The sequence below is a fragment of the Typopeltis vanoorti genome, chromosome 4 (genome assembly GCF_054136105.1).
Source record: "Typopeltis vanoorti isolate ZY-2024b chromosome 4, IOZ_Tvanoo_1.0, whole genome shotgun sequence".
Lineage (NCBI taxonomy): Eukaryota > Metazoa > Arthropoda > Arachnida > Uropygi > Thelyphonidae > Typopeltis > Typopeltis vanoorti.
In genome coordinates, this window is record NC_143552.1 from 70533852 (window position 1) to 70548974 (window position 15123).

At 35.3% G+C, this 15123-nt stretch overlaps 1 protein-coding gene across 1 annotated transcript in view; it reads right to left on the bottom strand.

The window, feature by feature from the left end:
* Positions 1-15123, bottom strand: part of tho2 (THO complex subunit 2-like protein) — a 779097-nt gene that overhangs the window by 14809 nt on the left and 749165 nt on the right. The window contains exon 38 of the mRNA XM_090391861.1: positions 9434-9489. Coding sequence (XP_090247987.1) covers positions 9434-9489 — 56 coding nt within the window. The remainder of the gene's footprint in view (positions 1-9433; positions 9490-15123) is intronic.

The following is a 15123-nucleotide window of genomic DNA, read 5'->3' on the forward strand; positions in this document are numbered from 1 at the left end:
GACACAATTAGAAGAAAAAGCGTAGTACATTGCCAGGCGCAAAGACAGCCAAAGAATATGCAGTAAGGTAATTCAGACCTACATGAGATGGCGGCATGAAATCTGAAAAGATCCGGTAATGTAAGAGTTTTCGTTCTATGTTAAAATTCGTTTAGAAGAACAAGAGATTTGTGTGCACTGTAACTAAAGGACACTAGTAGAGAACTTTTAGTGAGAATTTGACTGAATTAATTAAGCCCTTGTGGAACAAAGAGGAGTTGTTAATAGGCAGTAATTTGTGAATGGCTAGACTTGCTTAAATGAAATTTAGAATTAAGATATTATTGATAGAGTATTAATGAAAGTGTTCAATGCGTGTTCTGTGAATAACTTGTGAAAGGAATTATATAGTAGTAGTATTATGCTTAAACTTAATCTTATCCTTTCATAATTGAAGGATTTAACTTAGATTCATTGTGATTTAGTATAACCCTTAACTTAGAGTGAATTTTGATTCATTGAGTATTTAAACTTACATAACTGTAAATGTTTTATGTTTTTCCAATAAACATGTTTTGTACCTTATACCTGAGTTTATGCCTGATTACGAATTCAAACCACCACTTATGAAATAGAACCTTTTTGGTGGGAAGGAATTTAGATATAATTGCTTAAGTGAGATTCGGTCCACAACTGCTAACTGAATCTGCACAGCGCTAGCGTGAGATAAAATAACTGTGTGTATCCCTTTAGAATTTAGAAATATTTCCCTGAACAAGAGTCTTTTCTGTTATAGGATATTGGCTGGCGCAGCAAAATATAAATTTTGCCAATATCCGAAAAGGAGATAGATCTGAATTAATATTTTAAGGGCACGACAGTAGATTAGAAGGAGAGTTATTATAGAGGTAGAACAAGATATAATATAGAGAAAGCAGCGACATAACAATAGAGCAGCTGGTAGGATTTAGATTGTATAAGGTTTTAAGTAAGCAAAAGGATAGATTCAAGAAACAGTAAATTAATGTATAATAAGATTAAACTGGCGATTTAACAATAGAAATTACAATTTAACACAATTAAATCTTTGGGAAGGTTATTTTCAATTATAAAATCATCTGTAGCTGTAAACATTTCTAAAGAACCATTTTTCACCCTATTCTTCCAATATGTTACCTTTTTAGTAAAAGTTTCAATTTTATCTTTTAACATAAATATGTTACAATTTTTTCTTGAAGCGACATGTTTAAATCATTGAGTTTTTTGAAAATATCCAACAAATAACAGTTTTGAAAGCCATAAGTCATTATGAAAAAAAATTAACAAAATCAGATTTCTGCTCAGTCAAAAATATAAAAACTTCATCTTTCAATTTCAATAATCTGTTTAAACTTCGCCCTTTTGAGAACCACCTTACCTCTGCATGTAACAACTATTTGTGACTAATAAGCTTTTGTACGGTACATTTTTTGGAATTGGAAAAGGTCCGAGTTCAATTCCCGTCGTGACGGGAGGAATCTTTATATAGACTTTTTCAATTAAAGTGAGTTAGCAGTGTTTTTTCTCCCAGAAACTCGGGTTTTTCATCTCGCATACAGACAAATCGGCCCTTCAGAACACACGCAATTTACAGAAAAAAAAATACTTGTGGTGGTGGGTGGTAGTGCTGATTTAATTGACTGGTAGTAGAGGTTCAGTAGTGGTGGAGACGGAGGGTTGTACAGTGGGTGTCCTCCGGCAATGAGTCTTCGGACTCCTTGGAGGTGTCATGAATAATAATAATCAGAGTCCATGTCACTCAGTCATTAAAAGCCGTGCAAAAGTTTGAAAACAAACAACTGTTAAGGGCATGGCTTTTAATGATTTTGATAGTATCATGCAGCACAACATCTAACTCTGGTGATATTTTTTTGGCTACGAGTGCCTCCCAATGGATCATGCAGCGGATGAAAGTGATATGTTCATTTCCACCAGCTTTAACTTTTGCTACAAATCCAACATTCTCGCTCATCATGTGTGCACTTCCAAAGGGCGACAAAACAATAATTCCTCATGTATGTTTCCTTCATAAACATCTCTTACATAAGCCTGGTAATAAGCTGCTGGAATCGGCCATTACTAATTTCAGAAATTCTTTTGGAAACAGTATCATTTGATAAAGGAATTTTATGAATTTCATCCTCATACTTTTCCCCATGAACTATTTCTGACATTTTAATAGCAGCAGGTAACAGGAGATCTTCTCCTATCACGTAGGGCGTTTTAATTTTTGCAATTAAATAAGTAGTTTCGTAAGATGCAAGTAAATACTTTTCATTGACAGTAACAAATTTCTCAAAACATTGTTTTTCTTTATTTGAAGATTTTAAAAGTAGTTCAAAATATTTCTTTGGTTTATTGCAGTACGGATGCTTGCTTGGTATTAAGATGTTGTTTTAGTTTAGCTGGTTTCATGCTCTCCGTAGCCAAAACTTCATTACGAATTAAGCAAAAAGGTTTTTCCACATCATCATGATTATTAGAAGTAAATCCATATTGAAAAATGATTTGATATATTTTCTTTTTCTTGTCAATTTAGATGTACTACAACCTGGTAACAGACTCTGCTGCATTGTCATCAGTATTTTGACCTCTTCTGTCTAAATTTAGCCACTTATCCATAACTGAAAAAATTTTTTTTTTTTGGTTATGACAGTATGAATGATGGTGTTTAATGGAGGAAAATATTAAAAGTCTTTATTTTCTGTAATTAAACCATTATGTTTCTGTAAGAGCAGAAAACTTTGTATGTATAGTAAAATACACTAATTCATAACATACAATAGTCTCCAATCTGAGCTGAGTTGTTTCTGGCAGCGTTCATTGGTGTTACATGAGCAGTGCAAAGCATGCATGTTGTGTGTTCAGAACCAGGGCTGCAGTGAAGTCACGCGATGCAACATGGGCGAGTGCTGTCAGAAACACCTCGGATTCATTACGCATTCAGAAACCTTTTAATGTTGCCAAATTTTTCATGACTCCACCATTCAGTTAGGCGACTCCATATGGAGTCGCGATCCACAGTTTAAGAAGCTTTGATCTAGATGATTTCATGTGGGGAAGAATTATTGGAAAGCTTGAATGCTGCAGAATTACTGATATTGCCAGAGAGTTTGGAATCTTACATAGTGTTATATTCATGGGCAGTGTTTCAAACTAATGGAATGTGTTCCAGATGTTTACTAAGAGGTCATCCTTGCTCCACCACAGAGCATAATGACAGATTTTTGGTTATAACAGCAAGAGCTGTATTGCAGTTTGGGACATATTCCATACTGAAATCTCTCCGTATAGTTTTCTGTAAGCACTGTACATTAATTCTTTAACTACATACTTAGGAAATTTGTAACCTTTGCCAAAACATGTTGCAATTTAATTCATACAAAATTTATAACACATTTTTTGTGTAATATAATTTATTAGTATGCTGGCAATAAATTTATGCCTAAATTTGGTTGTAGTCAAGAAAACTTTTTCATATACAGTCATACCCCAACTTACGCGAATCCGGAGTTACGCGGTTTCTTATATGTACATATTCCCGTCCCGCTTCATGCCTCACCACTAGTCGTATCTTTCAGGCGCCGGCCACATTTGCCAGTGTCGCACATGCTGTGAACAAGTACTGACGTGTTTCGCACGGTCTCCATTCATACACGATTTTTAGAGTCTTGCGATTGTTTAATGTTATGTTCTTGATAAAAATTTTATCACATAAAAAATAATAATGTCATCCAAAAGAAGAAAGTCCGATTCTTCTATAGCTAGCAAGAAAAGAAAAACATTTACTTTGGAAACAAAACTCAACATTATTAAGGATTTTGAAGGTGGAATGAAAATTTGTGAGCTAGCAAAGAAGTTCGATCTACAGGAATCCTCAGTAAGAACAATCATAAAAGAAAGGTTTACAGATTTTGGAGGACATAGATTCTAACGAGGAATGAATTGTAGCCACAAGGCAAAGAATAAAAAAATCATTAGCTTGCTATGAAGAAATTGTGTGTCACAAGACATTATGCCGTCAGACGAATCTATTAGATTTTATGAAGACATCGAAATAACTTTCTTTTTTTTATGTACGAAAAACTACAATTATGATTATATTTCTTAAAAAATATAGGTGTTTTTGTAAACCTTTGGTCCCAATTGTATGTTTGTATATATAAATTACATGCAAAATTATACCTCGAGTTACATGAATTCGACTTATGTGCTTTTTTTTGGTCCCACCTACCGCATAACTTTGGGGTTTTACTGTACAGGTAAAAATGTAGTTTGTTCTTAGCTTTCTTTTGGACACTTCACATCCATGTAATTATGGACATATACACATGTCCATACTGTGAAAGGCATTATCAATAATTTTTTTTTTTTTGTTAACCTCTTAACATACAAAGATGTCTGTGACACGTCTTTTGTTTATTGCACCAAAATTGATTTTGAATTTTGGTTTCACATATAAATACAACCGAATATAGACGCTAGACAATCTTGTGCCTATTTCCTTTCAGCCGAGAAAAGTTGCCAATGGCGTGTATCGGCTATTTCGTTTGTGTTTGCACAAATTCATCATTATTTTTCAAATAATGATGAATTTGATCCAGCAAATCACCCTCGTCCAAAAAATTGACAGAAAAACGACCGCTTTCTGATTTTTAATTGGTACATTAAGGGGGTTAATAAATAAAATAATTTATTTCATATATTAATAAAAAAAAATGTTTTAATCTTTGGCGTGAAGACTAGAGTACAATATTTAAGGAGGTGAAGGCAGGTTACTCTCAAACTTTTGGATTTAATGCGCTACAGAGTTTTGATACTAAAGGGTTAGGTAAGTTCTTAATGTGTGTGTGTGTGTGGGGGGGGCATATAGCATGCTGTGTTCAGCAAACAGAAATCTTCCTGCAATAAAGAAGAGAAGGTTAGGGATATGCAGAAGAAAGAAAGCAACTTAATAAAACTAATGCTCCACTGTTAATTTAATTGGGAAGGTTGGAGAACAACCCACCATCAAACTCTTGTTACTCTCAAACATTTGGATTGCAATGTGCTACATATTGTTTTGATACTGAAGGATTAGATAAGGTTGTTAACGGGAAAAAAAAAAAAAAAAGAGTATAGCATGCTGTCTTCAGCAAATAGTCTTCTTGCAATAAAGAAGGTCAGGGACATACAGAAAAAAGAAAGAAGGTAAATAAAACTAATGCACCACTGTTAATTTAATTGGGAAGGTTGGAGAACAACCCACCATCAGAAACATTATGTAGACAGCAGTTTCAAATGACATATAAGATGAAAATATAGTTTTTTGTACGATATAAACAAAGGTAATTGATCAACAGATATATATACAGTGGAACCTTGGTTGTCGAACATAATTCGTTCCTAAAGGCTGTTCGGAAACTGATTTGTTTGAAAACTGAAATAATTTTCCCATGAGAATTAATGTAAAATGGTTCTCATTAATCTGTTCTCGAACCCCAGATGATTGCTTATTTAGACATTTATAACAGTACTTCATGCATAAAATTGTGTACAAAAACAATGAAAATGCATAAAATCTTACACAAAAAGAATCTTCTTCTTCTTCTGCAGCTTCTCCCACTTAAGTGGGGTCACTGTTGATGATGGGTCTCCTCCGCAACCTCCTGTCTTGGGCTGTCACCACATCCAAGTTCTTCATCCTCATGTCTTCTTCTACCAGCTCCCTCCATCTCTTCTTTGTCCGCCCACGCTTCCTCCTTCCTTGCACATCCATCTGCATGACCCTTTTCCCCATATATTTGTCCTCCCTCCTCATCACACGACCAAACCACCTCAACCTTGCCTCCTGTATCTTCGCTCCTAAATTCATAACTTTCACTGTTCCCCTCACATGGTCATTTCTCAGACGATCCTTTCTGGTCACACTGCACATCCACCTAAGCATTCTCATCTCTGCTACTTCCATCTTGCTGATGTTATTTTTCCTCAGGGCCACAGTTTCTATAACATATGTCATAGCTGGCCTCACTACTGTCCTATAGATTTCGCCTTTCAGATTGATGGGCACCCTCTTATCGCATAACACTCCAGCCACCTCCCTCCAGTTCCTCCAACCCGCTTGTATCCTGCATCCCACTTCCTTCTCAGCTTATCCATCTTCTTCCACTGTTGAACCTAAGTATCTAAAGTCCCTCACCTTCCTGATCACATTTCCTTCCAGCTCCAGATCTGTCTCCTGGCCGCCGCCCACTGTGCAACACATATACTCTGTCTTACTTCTGCTCAGTCTCATATCTCTCTCTCTCCCAGTACTTTCTCCATTTTTCCAGTTTAGTTCCCGCTTCTTCTCTTGAATCTGCACACAGCAAGATGTCATCTGCATACAACATTGTCCAAGGCGCATCTTCTCACTTCCACTCTACTGCTGTTCAGCACCATCCCCTCAGAAGGCTGCCCATCTTCTCTGCGAGTCCAAGCATTTTCCTCATTCAAAAGTACCTCAAAGTATATTCTCCATCTGTTTCTTATGTCCACATCCCTCCATAATACTCTTTACACAAAAAGAATAAATACAATAAATAGATAAAATATAGATGAAAATTGAGTGCCTCTTTACTTTTGAGTACTGTACAGATGGTTGATTTTGGTACACCGAACTGCATAGCAAGATCCGAGACACGAACGCCATTTTCACGTTTGGATATATTTCTTTTTTCACCTCGCTACTATCACTATCCTTCTTCAGCGGTGGCATATTTAATAATAATTAAAAACAACACATAAGTTCACAGTAATAACTTTAATTAATAAATAAGGTAGATATTTCGTACTAAAACTAATAGTACATCTTCAGTGTTACAAACAGATAGGAATAGAATACAAGTAACGAACATTCGGTGGTCACCTATTAAAATACAATGTTGTCACGAGCTAGGAAATGAAAGAAATTAATAAATAATTAATATTTAAGATAATTAGTTTTTTAACGATTACATAAAATAAAAGTCTCCCAGATCTTCGAGAAAGAGAGAGACCATCGTTTAGATTTAAATTCAGTCAGTGTAAAAAAGCTTCACAACTTTCTTTAAAGAGGCGTTCATATTCGAACCTGCATCTATGAAGGAAAATAGCTTTATCCCACTGGATATTATGGGTAGTGGTAATACTGTGTTGTGCTAGACCAGACTTCTGAGGTTTGTTATAATCAATATAATATTGATGTTCTTTAATTCTTTTTTTCCACAGAATGGCCAGTTTGTCCTAAATAAGAAACATCACATTCACAAGGAATTTGGTAAATGAATTTGGTATACCAGCCAAAGAGAGATAACAGTTTATCTTTTGTAGAAGGCAATAAGGAAGAAATTTTGTTGATAGGAATATAAGTGGGAATCAATTGGTACTTTTTTAAAATTCTACCTATAGGTTCTGAGATTCCTGGAATGTAGGGAATTGGAACTCTGCAAACTGTTGAAGAAACCTTAGGTATTGGACCATAAGATTCAATTATCTGTTGGATTTGATTAGGGTAGTAATTATTAGATTCCATTAACTTTTTAATTATGGAATGTTCTTGTTGTAAGATTTCTGGAGCTTTCTACAACAGATAAACAGCATTCATCCTCGTATCCAATTCACCATTGAAAAGGAAAATTCTGGTACTTTATCATTTTTGGACATCCTGCTTACTCGAACTTCTTCTGGTACCTTATCTACAAGTGTCTTTCGAAAGCCCACATTTACTGAAAGATACATTCATAAACAGTCTGCTCACCATACATCTCAAAAATTTGGCATTCTTAAATCTCTAATTAATAGGGCACATAAAGTTTCTGTATACAGATAGGCTGATGCTATTATTGGTTTGTTTCTTTATTAAAATGTCAAGGAATGGCAGTTTTTTATCCTCGACATTTTAATAAAGAAACAAACCAGTAATAGCATCAGCCTATCTGTATACAGAAAACCTACAAATACTGGACGTTACCTCCATTTCAACTCAGCTCATCACATAGCTCAGAAACTTAGCATTATCCATAGTCTCAAGAAAAGAGCTATACAGTATACGACAGACAAGGATGACCTACTAATGGAATTAACCACAATATCCAGAGAACTTTCTTTAAATGGTTACCCAAAAGGACTCTATAACAAGATTCTCTTTACTGATATACCACATCGACAATGTGATGATGTCCAATACATCAGTACAATTACGATTCCTTTTGTCAGCAACATTTCCAAAAAATTAGCTAACCTTTTAAAACCACATAAGATCAGAGTGGCATTCAAACCAATCAACACTATTCGGAAATTTTTAAGATCACCGAAAGAGCCTAACCTATTCTACAAGTACTCTGGAGTATATAATATACCTTGCTCATGTGGTATTAGTTACGTAGGTCACACTTCTAGAAGCTTTGAAACGAGAAAGAAAGAACACATAGGATATGTCAGAAATAACGGACAAGACATTTCAAGCCTTTCATGCCACTTTGCCTCTGCTAACCATCACATTGAGTGGGATAAGAGCCTTATGCCATACATAGAAGATAACTACCATTCAAAAACCTTTAAAGAAGCAGCTACAGTCGCCCGTAAAACTGAAAACCTAAACAAGAATCAAGGTCTAATTTTACCAGAAATTTGGAAAACTTTCATCAGATCATTAAACATCAAAGAAATGAACTTTCATAACAATTACATCATGAGCCATAACGAATAAATCACGTTAACGAGACACGCACAATACCAATTTTTTGTATGAATTAGAACCATCAGTTATAACCTAGTCTGTAACCTTCATTTTAGCTTACTAGTTTGTATTCCCTGAGGATGCCAATAGAAAAATTGGCGAAACATGTAGGAGGATAAAATAAAGCTACTTGACAAAGATTATATAAAAAAAGTGTAATAGTCTTATGAATAATTGTCAAGAAAAAATTCAACATATTTATTAATTTCTTTCATTTCCTATCTCGCGACAACATTGTATTTTAATAGGTGATCCACCAAATGTTCGTTACTTGTATTCTATTCCTATCTGTTTGTAACACTGAAGATGTATTATTAGTTTTAGTACGAAATATCTACCTTATTTATTAATTAAAGTTATTACTGTGGACTTACATGTTGTTTTTAATAATTATACTATGCCACAGGTTCCTCTAAAAATAAGAATATTTAATAATAATTTATAAAAAAACAACAAAATACAAAGAAAATCAAGAAAAGGCACTGCAAATTCGAGCAGATGTCTGCACTGATCAGAGGCAGCTGCCGTACATCTCATCCCGCAGAGCATGTGGTTGTCGGTTTGCCTATTTGAAACACACGTTCGGGAACCGATTTCTTAGAGATGAGAATCATTCAATAACCAAGGTTCCACTGTATATATATAAAACACAGAAAAAATATAAGGTTCACCTACCCTTCTATGCCGTTCTCTATCTCGAATTTCATCCCCATTTCTTTTAAGTATCTTCACTGTAAAAATAAATAAATAACAATAAAAAAAAACTGCATTTGAGGTATACAAAAATCTTGTAAAGATCTTGTTATAAATTATATTCTGTATATACTCATAAATTCTTAACTAATATTTATGTCTTTATTTATACTTTTTTTTATGCAACTATTTGTGACTAAGAGAATACACAACTTATTTCTATGTCTCTCTTGCTCTAAACTAAGGAGAGATTAGCTGAAATACTCAAAATAATGTAAGGCATTAGAAAACTGCTAAAAAAAAAGAAGCAAATAAGAAAACAGCAACCTGACTCTCTAACGATTTAATATTCTGACACAATGAGTCACCACCGTATCAAAAATATACAGTAATCCTTCAAATGTCCCACCACATTGGGAAAATTTGCCAGTTAGATAACTGAATGGTTAGATTATTAACAAATGTGGTATAATTACATAATACTGTACAGAAGTTATTTGACAAGAGAGAAGACGTGTGACAAGTGTGTGTAGAAAAGACTTGTCACATGTCCTCCCTCAGGCTGCCTCTCCTTCACAGTCTACCGTAAACTAAACACACAAGCCAATACATACATAAAAATTCATACCACTACAACACAAAAAATAGGGGTCATCAGCACCCTCAAACACAGAGCCCTAACAATTTGCTCCAATGAACAGGCTCTGAACCAAGAATTTGAAATTATTAGCCTAATCTTTGTAAAAAAATGGCTACAATTAAAAAACAGTTAACAAAATCTTCCAAAAAATGCCTTAGTCATACCTTACATTAGGGACATTTCGGAAAAAATACACAGAACACCACTTTAATACAATATTAAGACAATCTTCAAATCCCCTGCAAAATTAAGAAATTTACTTATTATATATTTGGTTTAATCCTTTATCCAAGTGTAAGCAAACAAAGTTTGTGCCTGAAGTAATTTCAGGATTCAGACAACTTGTAGTCAAGGTGATATAATTTTACATCACTTGCCTTAGTATCCCACAATGCAAAGCACATATCCATATGGGTATGTATAATGCTATGCATTATGGAAAGGGTCACCACCCAGACCGGTTTACCTTTATTCAGGCCTCATCAGTGGAAGTCAGACCGAGAGGTGGTGATACTAAGGTGGAAGTAATGCAGAAGTCATATTTCCATATATGAGTTGCCAAAAGGTGTCACACCTTATTATTAAAATTCTCTGGATTAGAGATAGTTGATGGTAGTTTTTCTACTTGGTAATGCTATCAATTATATATTTGGTTTAATCTTTTATCCAAGTGTAATCAAACAAAGTTTGCACCTGAAGTAATTTCAGGACTATATAAGGATATATGCTTTGCATTATAGGATACTAAGGCAAGTGATGTGAAGTTATACCACCTTTACCACAAGTTGCCCCAGTCCTGAAATTACTTCAAGTGCAAACTTTGTTTGCTTACATTTGGATAAAGGATTAAACCAAAATATATAATTGGTAGCATAACCAAGTAGAAAAACTACCATCAACTATCTCTAATCTAGAAAATTTTAATAATAAGGTATGACACCTTTTGACAACTCATATATGGAAACATGACTTCTGCATTACTTCCACCTTAGTATCACCACCTCTGGGTCTTGCTTCCACTGATGAGACCTCAATAAAGGTCGAAACTGGTCTGTGCAGTGACCGTTTCCATAATGCACAGCATTATACATACCCATAAGGATATGTGCTTTTCATTATGGGATACTAAGGCAAGTGATGTGAAGTTATACCAACTTCACTACGTGTTGCCCCAGTCCTGAAATTACTTCAGACACATACTTTTTGTTTGCTTACACTTGGATAAAGGATTAAACTAAATATATAACTGGTAGCATAACCAAGTGGAAAAACTACCATCAAGAAATTTCCTTAGCTCTTCCAAAGATCCTCTTCCATATCTTGCCCACCCAGGGGTTTACAAAATTCAGTGTACCTGTAACCTACCTTTCATAGGGGAAACAGGTTGCACCATCCCAATTAGGAAAGATGAACACAAACACCACATTAAATATCTCCACTATGCTAAAGCATGCCTGTCAGACCATGCACTCCAAACTGGATTAATTATTCCAAGAATTTGGAGGACCCATCTTCAACCAGTATAGCATCTATCCAGAACAACCCGAAACAGAAGAAAATCTTAATACGAGAGGACTTTAGAATTATTTCATTTTATTATAATTTTTTTCCACCAGAGGTCAGGCTAGGGTAAATGATTAACAATAATTTAGATTCATCTTACTTTTGTGTAGTGTATTGTCATGTAGCTTGTACCATGTACAGATGTATGTTTTTCCCCTGATGATAATCTTAATACAGAGGTCGAAATGTCGAATGTTACTTTCTTAATGTTAAGTAAAGTAATTTTTCTAACACGTGTTGTGTCTCCGTAAATTCTTCACTATGAATGCTGACTACTGTGCAACCTTAAAAGAAATAAAAGATCACTTTAAATCTCAGTGAGTGACATTAAAGGATCACTACTAAACTCATTGCTCCTGACATGAATCAGTGAGGACAAGAAACTCAGCTGTAGTTCCACTTAGTGACAGGCAAAAAAGTCTGCCACAAAGTAGAATCTCTCTACTCCCAGAAAGTAAGCCAATCCAATGACAAGTATTAATAAATGTCAACAGCAGAGAAGTCAGACATATAAGAGATACCAAGGTTGAAGTAATGCAGAAGTCATATATTTCCCATATACAAGAAGTAAAAAAAGTTTCCAAGGATGGCTCCTAGTTCTCCCATCACCAAACTTGTTCTGAAAAATTTCCTCTGAATTAGTTTTGTAAAAATCTTTCAGTAATTTATATTGTCTCAATTATATCACCCCTTTTCCACCTATCAGTTTCTGTAACCCACAAATCTTATCTTCAACCTGTTCTCATAAGGTTCATTCCATAGACCTGCTGCCCTCTTGGTCACTCGCCTCTGCATCGCCTTCCTCAATGCCAAGTAAACCTGGCACCCAGATCTGTGCATAGTAGTCAAGATGGAGTCTTATCAAAGCTCGATGAAGAAGAACAATAACTTGCTTGTCTCTGCTCGTGAAAGTATTCTTCAGTAACCAAGTAATCTGATTAGGTGCTTTAGCCACTTTTGCTATATGTCCCCAAACGTTAACTCCTTATCTACTAATTGATTGATATACTCCCTATATACTGATATACTATCTATTGATATACTGATTGATTAACTCCCTATCTACTAATTGACAAAGCCAAATCTTTGGCTTTGTCAATCTCATAATTTAAAAATATTTAAATTAAGAGATTACAAGATAAAGTACGACATGGTATAGTAATGACGTCTGATATTAAATTTTTTCATAACAGCAACACTTTTATACAAATAAGACAAAGGGGCTTATCCCAATCTTCAATAAAGAAGTGCTTGCTGTTCCATTCATTAAATGTTCTTCCTTCCTCTATAATTTTACGTTTTCTTGAACCCATTTTTGAAATTATTTATATATATATATATCTTCTGAAAATAATAGTTAATTTTATTGAATTATATTAAAATACGGACCAGGGAACGCGACTGCAAAAGTGCGTCAAAATCTCAGTTGTCGTCGGATGAAGTCGCCTTTGTTATCCTACTTGTGATGACTCGCAGGTTGACTCGCAACAAGTTGCACGGCGATATTACAAAGTATAGGTATAAAATTATTTTTAATTTATTCATATTATAAAATGTAATATTTAAATAATTCAACATACGAGCCACGTGGAATGTAAGTATGGTCAACCTTTTATGGACCGCCAACCCCTGCTTTACACTTTGCCACAGTAAACTGACATCCATTCTCCTTTGCCCAGACTGCCAATCTATCCAAATCATCCTGAAAAATTTTAACCTCTGTATTAACTATTGCTCTACCCAACTTTGTATATTGACAAATAACTGAACAATTGCTCTCAGATCCTTTACTATATAGTTAATGTACAAATTAAACAGTGGCAATCCAAAAACAGAACCCTGGCACACCTAGTCACAGGCCTTCTTTTGGTCTCTAATCCTGAATTAACACCTCTCTGATTAACCACCCTCTTATCCACCTCACCAACCCAATATTCATCCCCATGTGCTGCAGTTTATTTACTGATTAGAATTCCATGTGGCATCCTGTTAAAGGCTTTTGCAAAGCTCAACAGTATCACTGTAAACCCATTGCCCTTATCCAACTCAGTTGTCACTGTATTATAAGATGTGAGCAAGTTATTGAGACATGACCTACCCTTCACAAAACAATGTTGCCCCACCCCCTTACAGTATCCCATTTCAATCTATCCATTCCTGTATTTTGTTCTTGACCAACTTCTTAAATACTTTGATAATTCCTGATATGCTGATCAGTTGGTGATTTGCTATATCAGTCTTGGAGTCTCCTTTATGCAATGGAACTATTTCCCTCGCTTTTAACCCCCCCCCCCCTCAGGACTAACCCAGAGCTGAGACTGAGATTAAACAACATGGTCAAGGGCACTGACAATTCCCTAGCAGCTTCACATAAAACTTGAGTACCATCCAATCTCACAGCTGTATTCACATTAAGGCCCGCCCTGAATATGTTACTTACCTCCATTTCATTTACCACAGTGCCCATACAAGCCTTTGCCTCTCTCATTAATGCAATATCTCCACCTGGATGATGGTGGATATATATATATATATATATATATATATATATCTTATTATATATATTAAGCTGACCTGCTTGGCTGAGTGGTTAGCATATCTGCTCTCCAGTCAAAAGGCTGGGGGTTCAAATCTTGCTGTGGGTATGGATGTTCGTGATTGCCTGAAAATACTAGTGGTGGTGGTGGTAGATGGCGTTGGTATAGATGATGAAGGTAGTTGCGGTTGGTGGAATGGTGGAGACAGAGAGTTATAGAGTAGGTGCCCTCCCTCGATGAGTCTTCAGACTCCCTGGAAGTGTTACGTAATAATAATAACATATTATATACATTCTTACACTCAACTGCCTCACTGATGCCTGCATATCCACTCAACAGGCCCCCCCCCCCCTCCCTAAAAGCTCTAGTTTCTCTGATTTTCCACATCCACTTTCACTTCATTCAACACCTTTTCCAGATTGTGAACACCAAATCCATTCAAATGCAAACTATTCTTCTTCTTGTATAAGTCCTTTTGCCTATCAAACTTTCTCCACACCACTCCTCCTGCATAACACAATAGCGATTATTATGTTATCCTGCATAACATAATTCGCTATTATGGCTCTCCTTCTCAGCTCTACTCTGTCATACCATAGAAACAGACTCACTGTCTTAACTTTCTCTCACTCTTTTCTTTTGTTATTTCTAGTAATTCTTTCTTGTCCCCTCTCTCTCTCTCTCATGCCATATTTTTCTCCTTTTAAATCATTCATTCCAGCCAATACAATCATCTTTTTCACTTTACCCTTTTGTGCTCTAATAGCCTTACTGATATCATTAAAATCACCCAGAAAGCACAATTTTGTCAATCTTTTGCCGATCACACACCTCTTATGATTGAATCACTATACAAGACTCACTCCTTGATTTTCCCTTCTCTCTTAGTCGAGCCTCTCCTTTCTTTTATCTTGCACTTCTTTCTTTCTGAT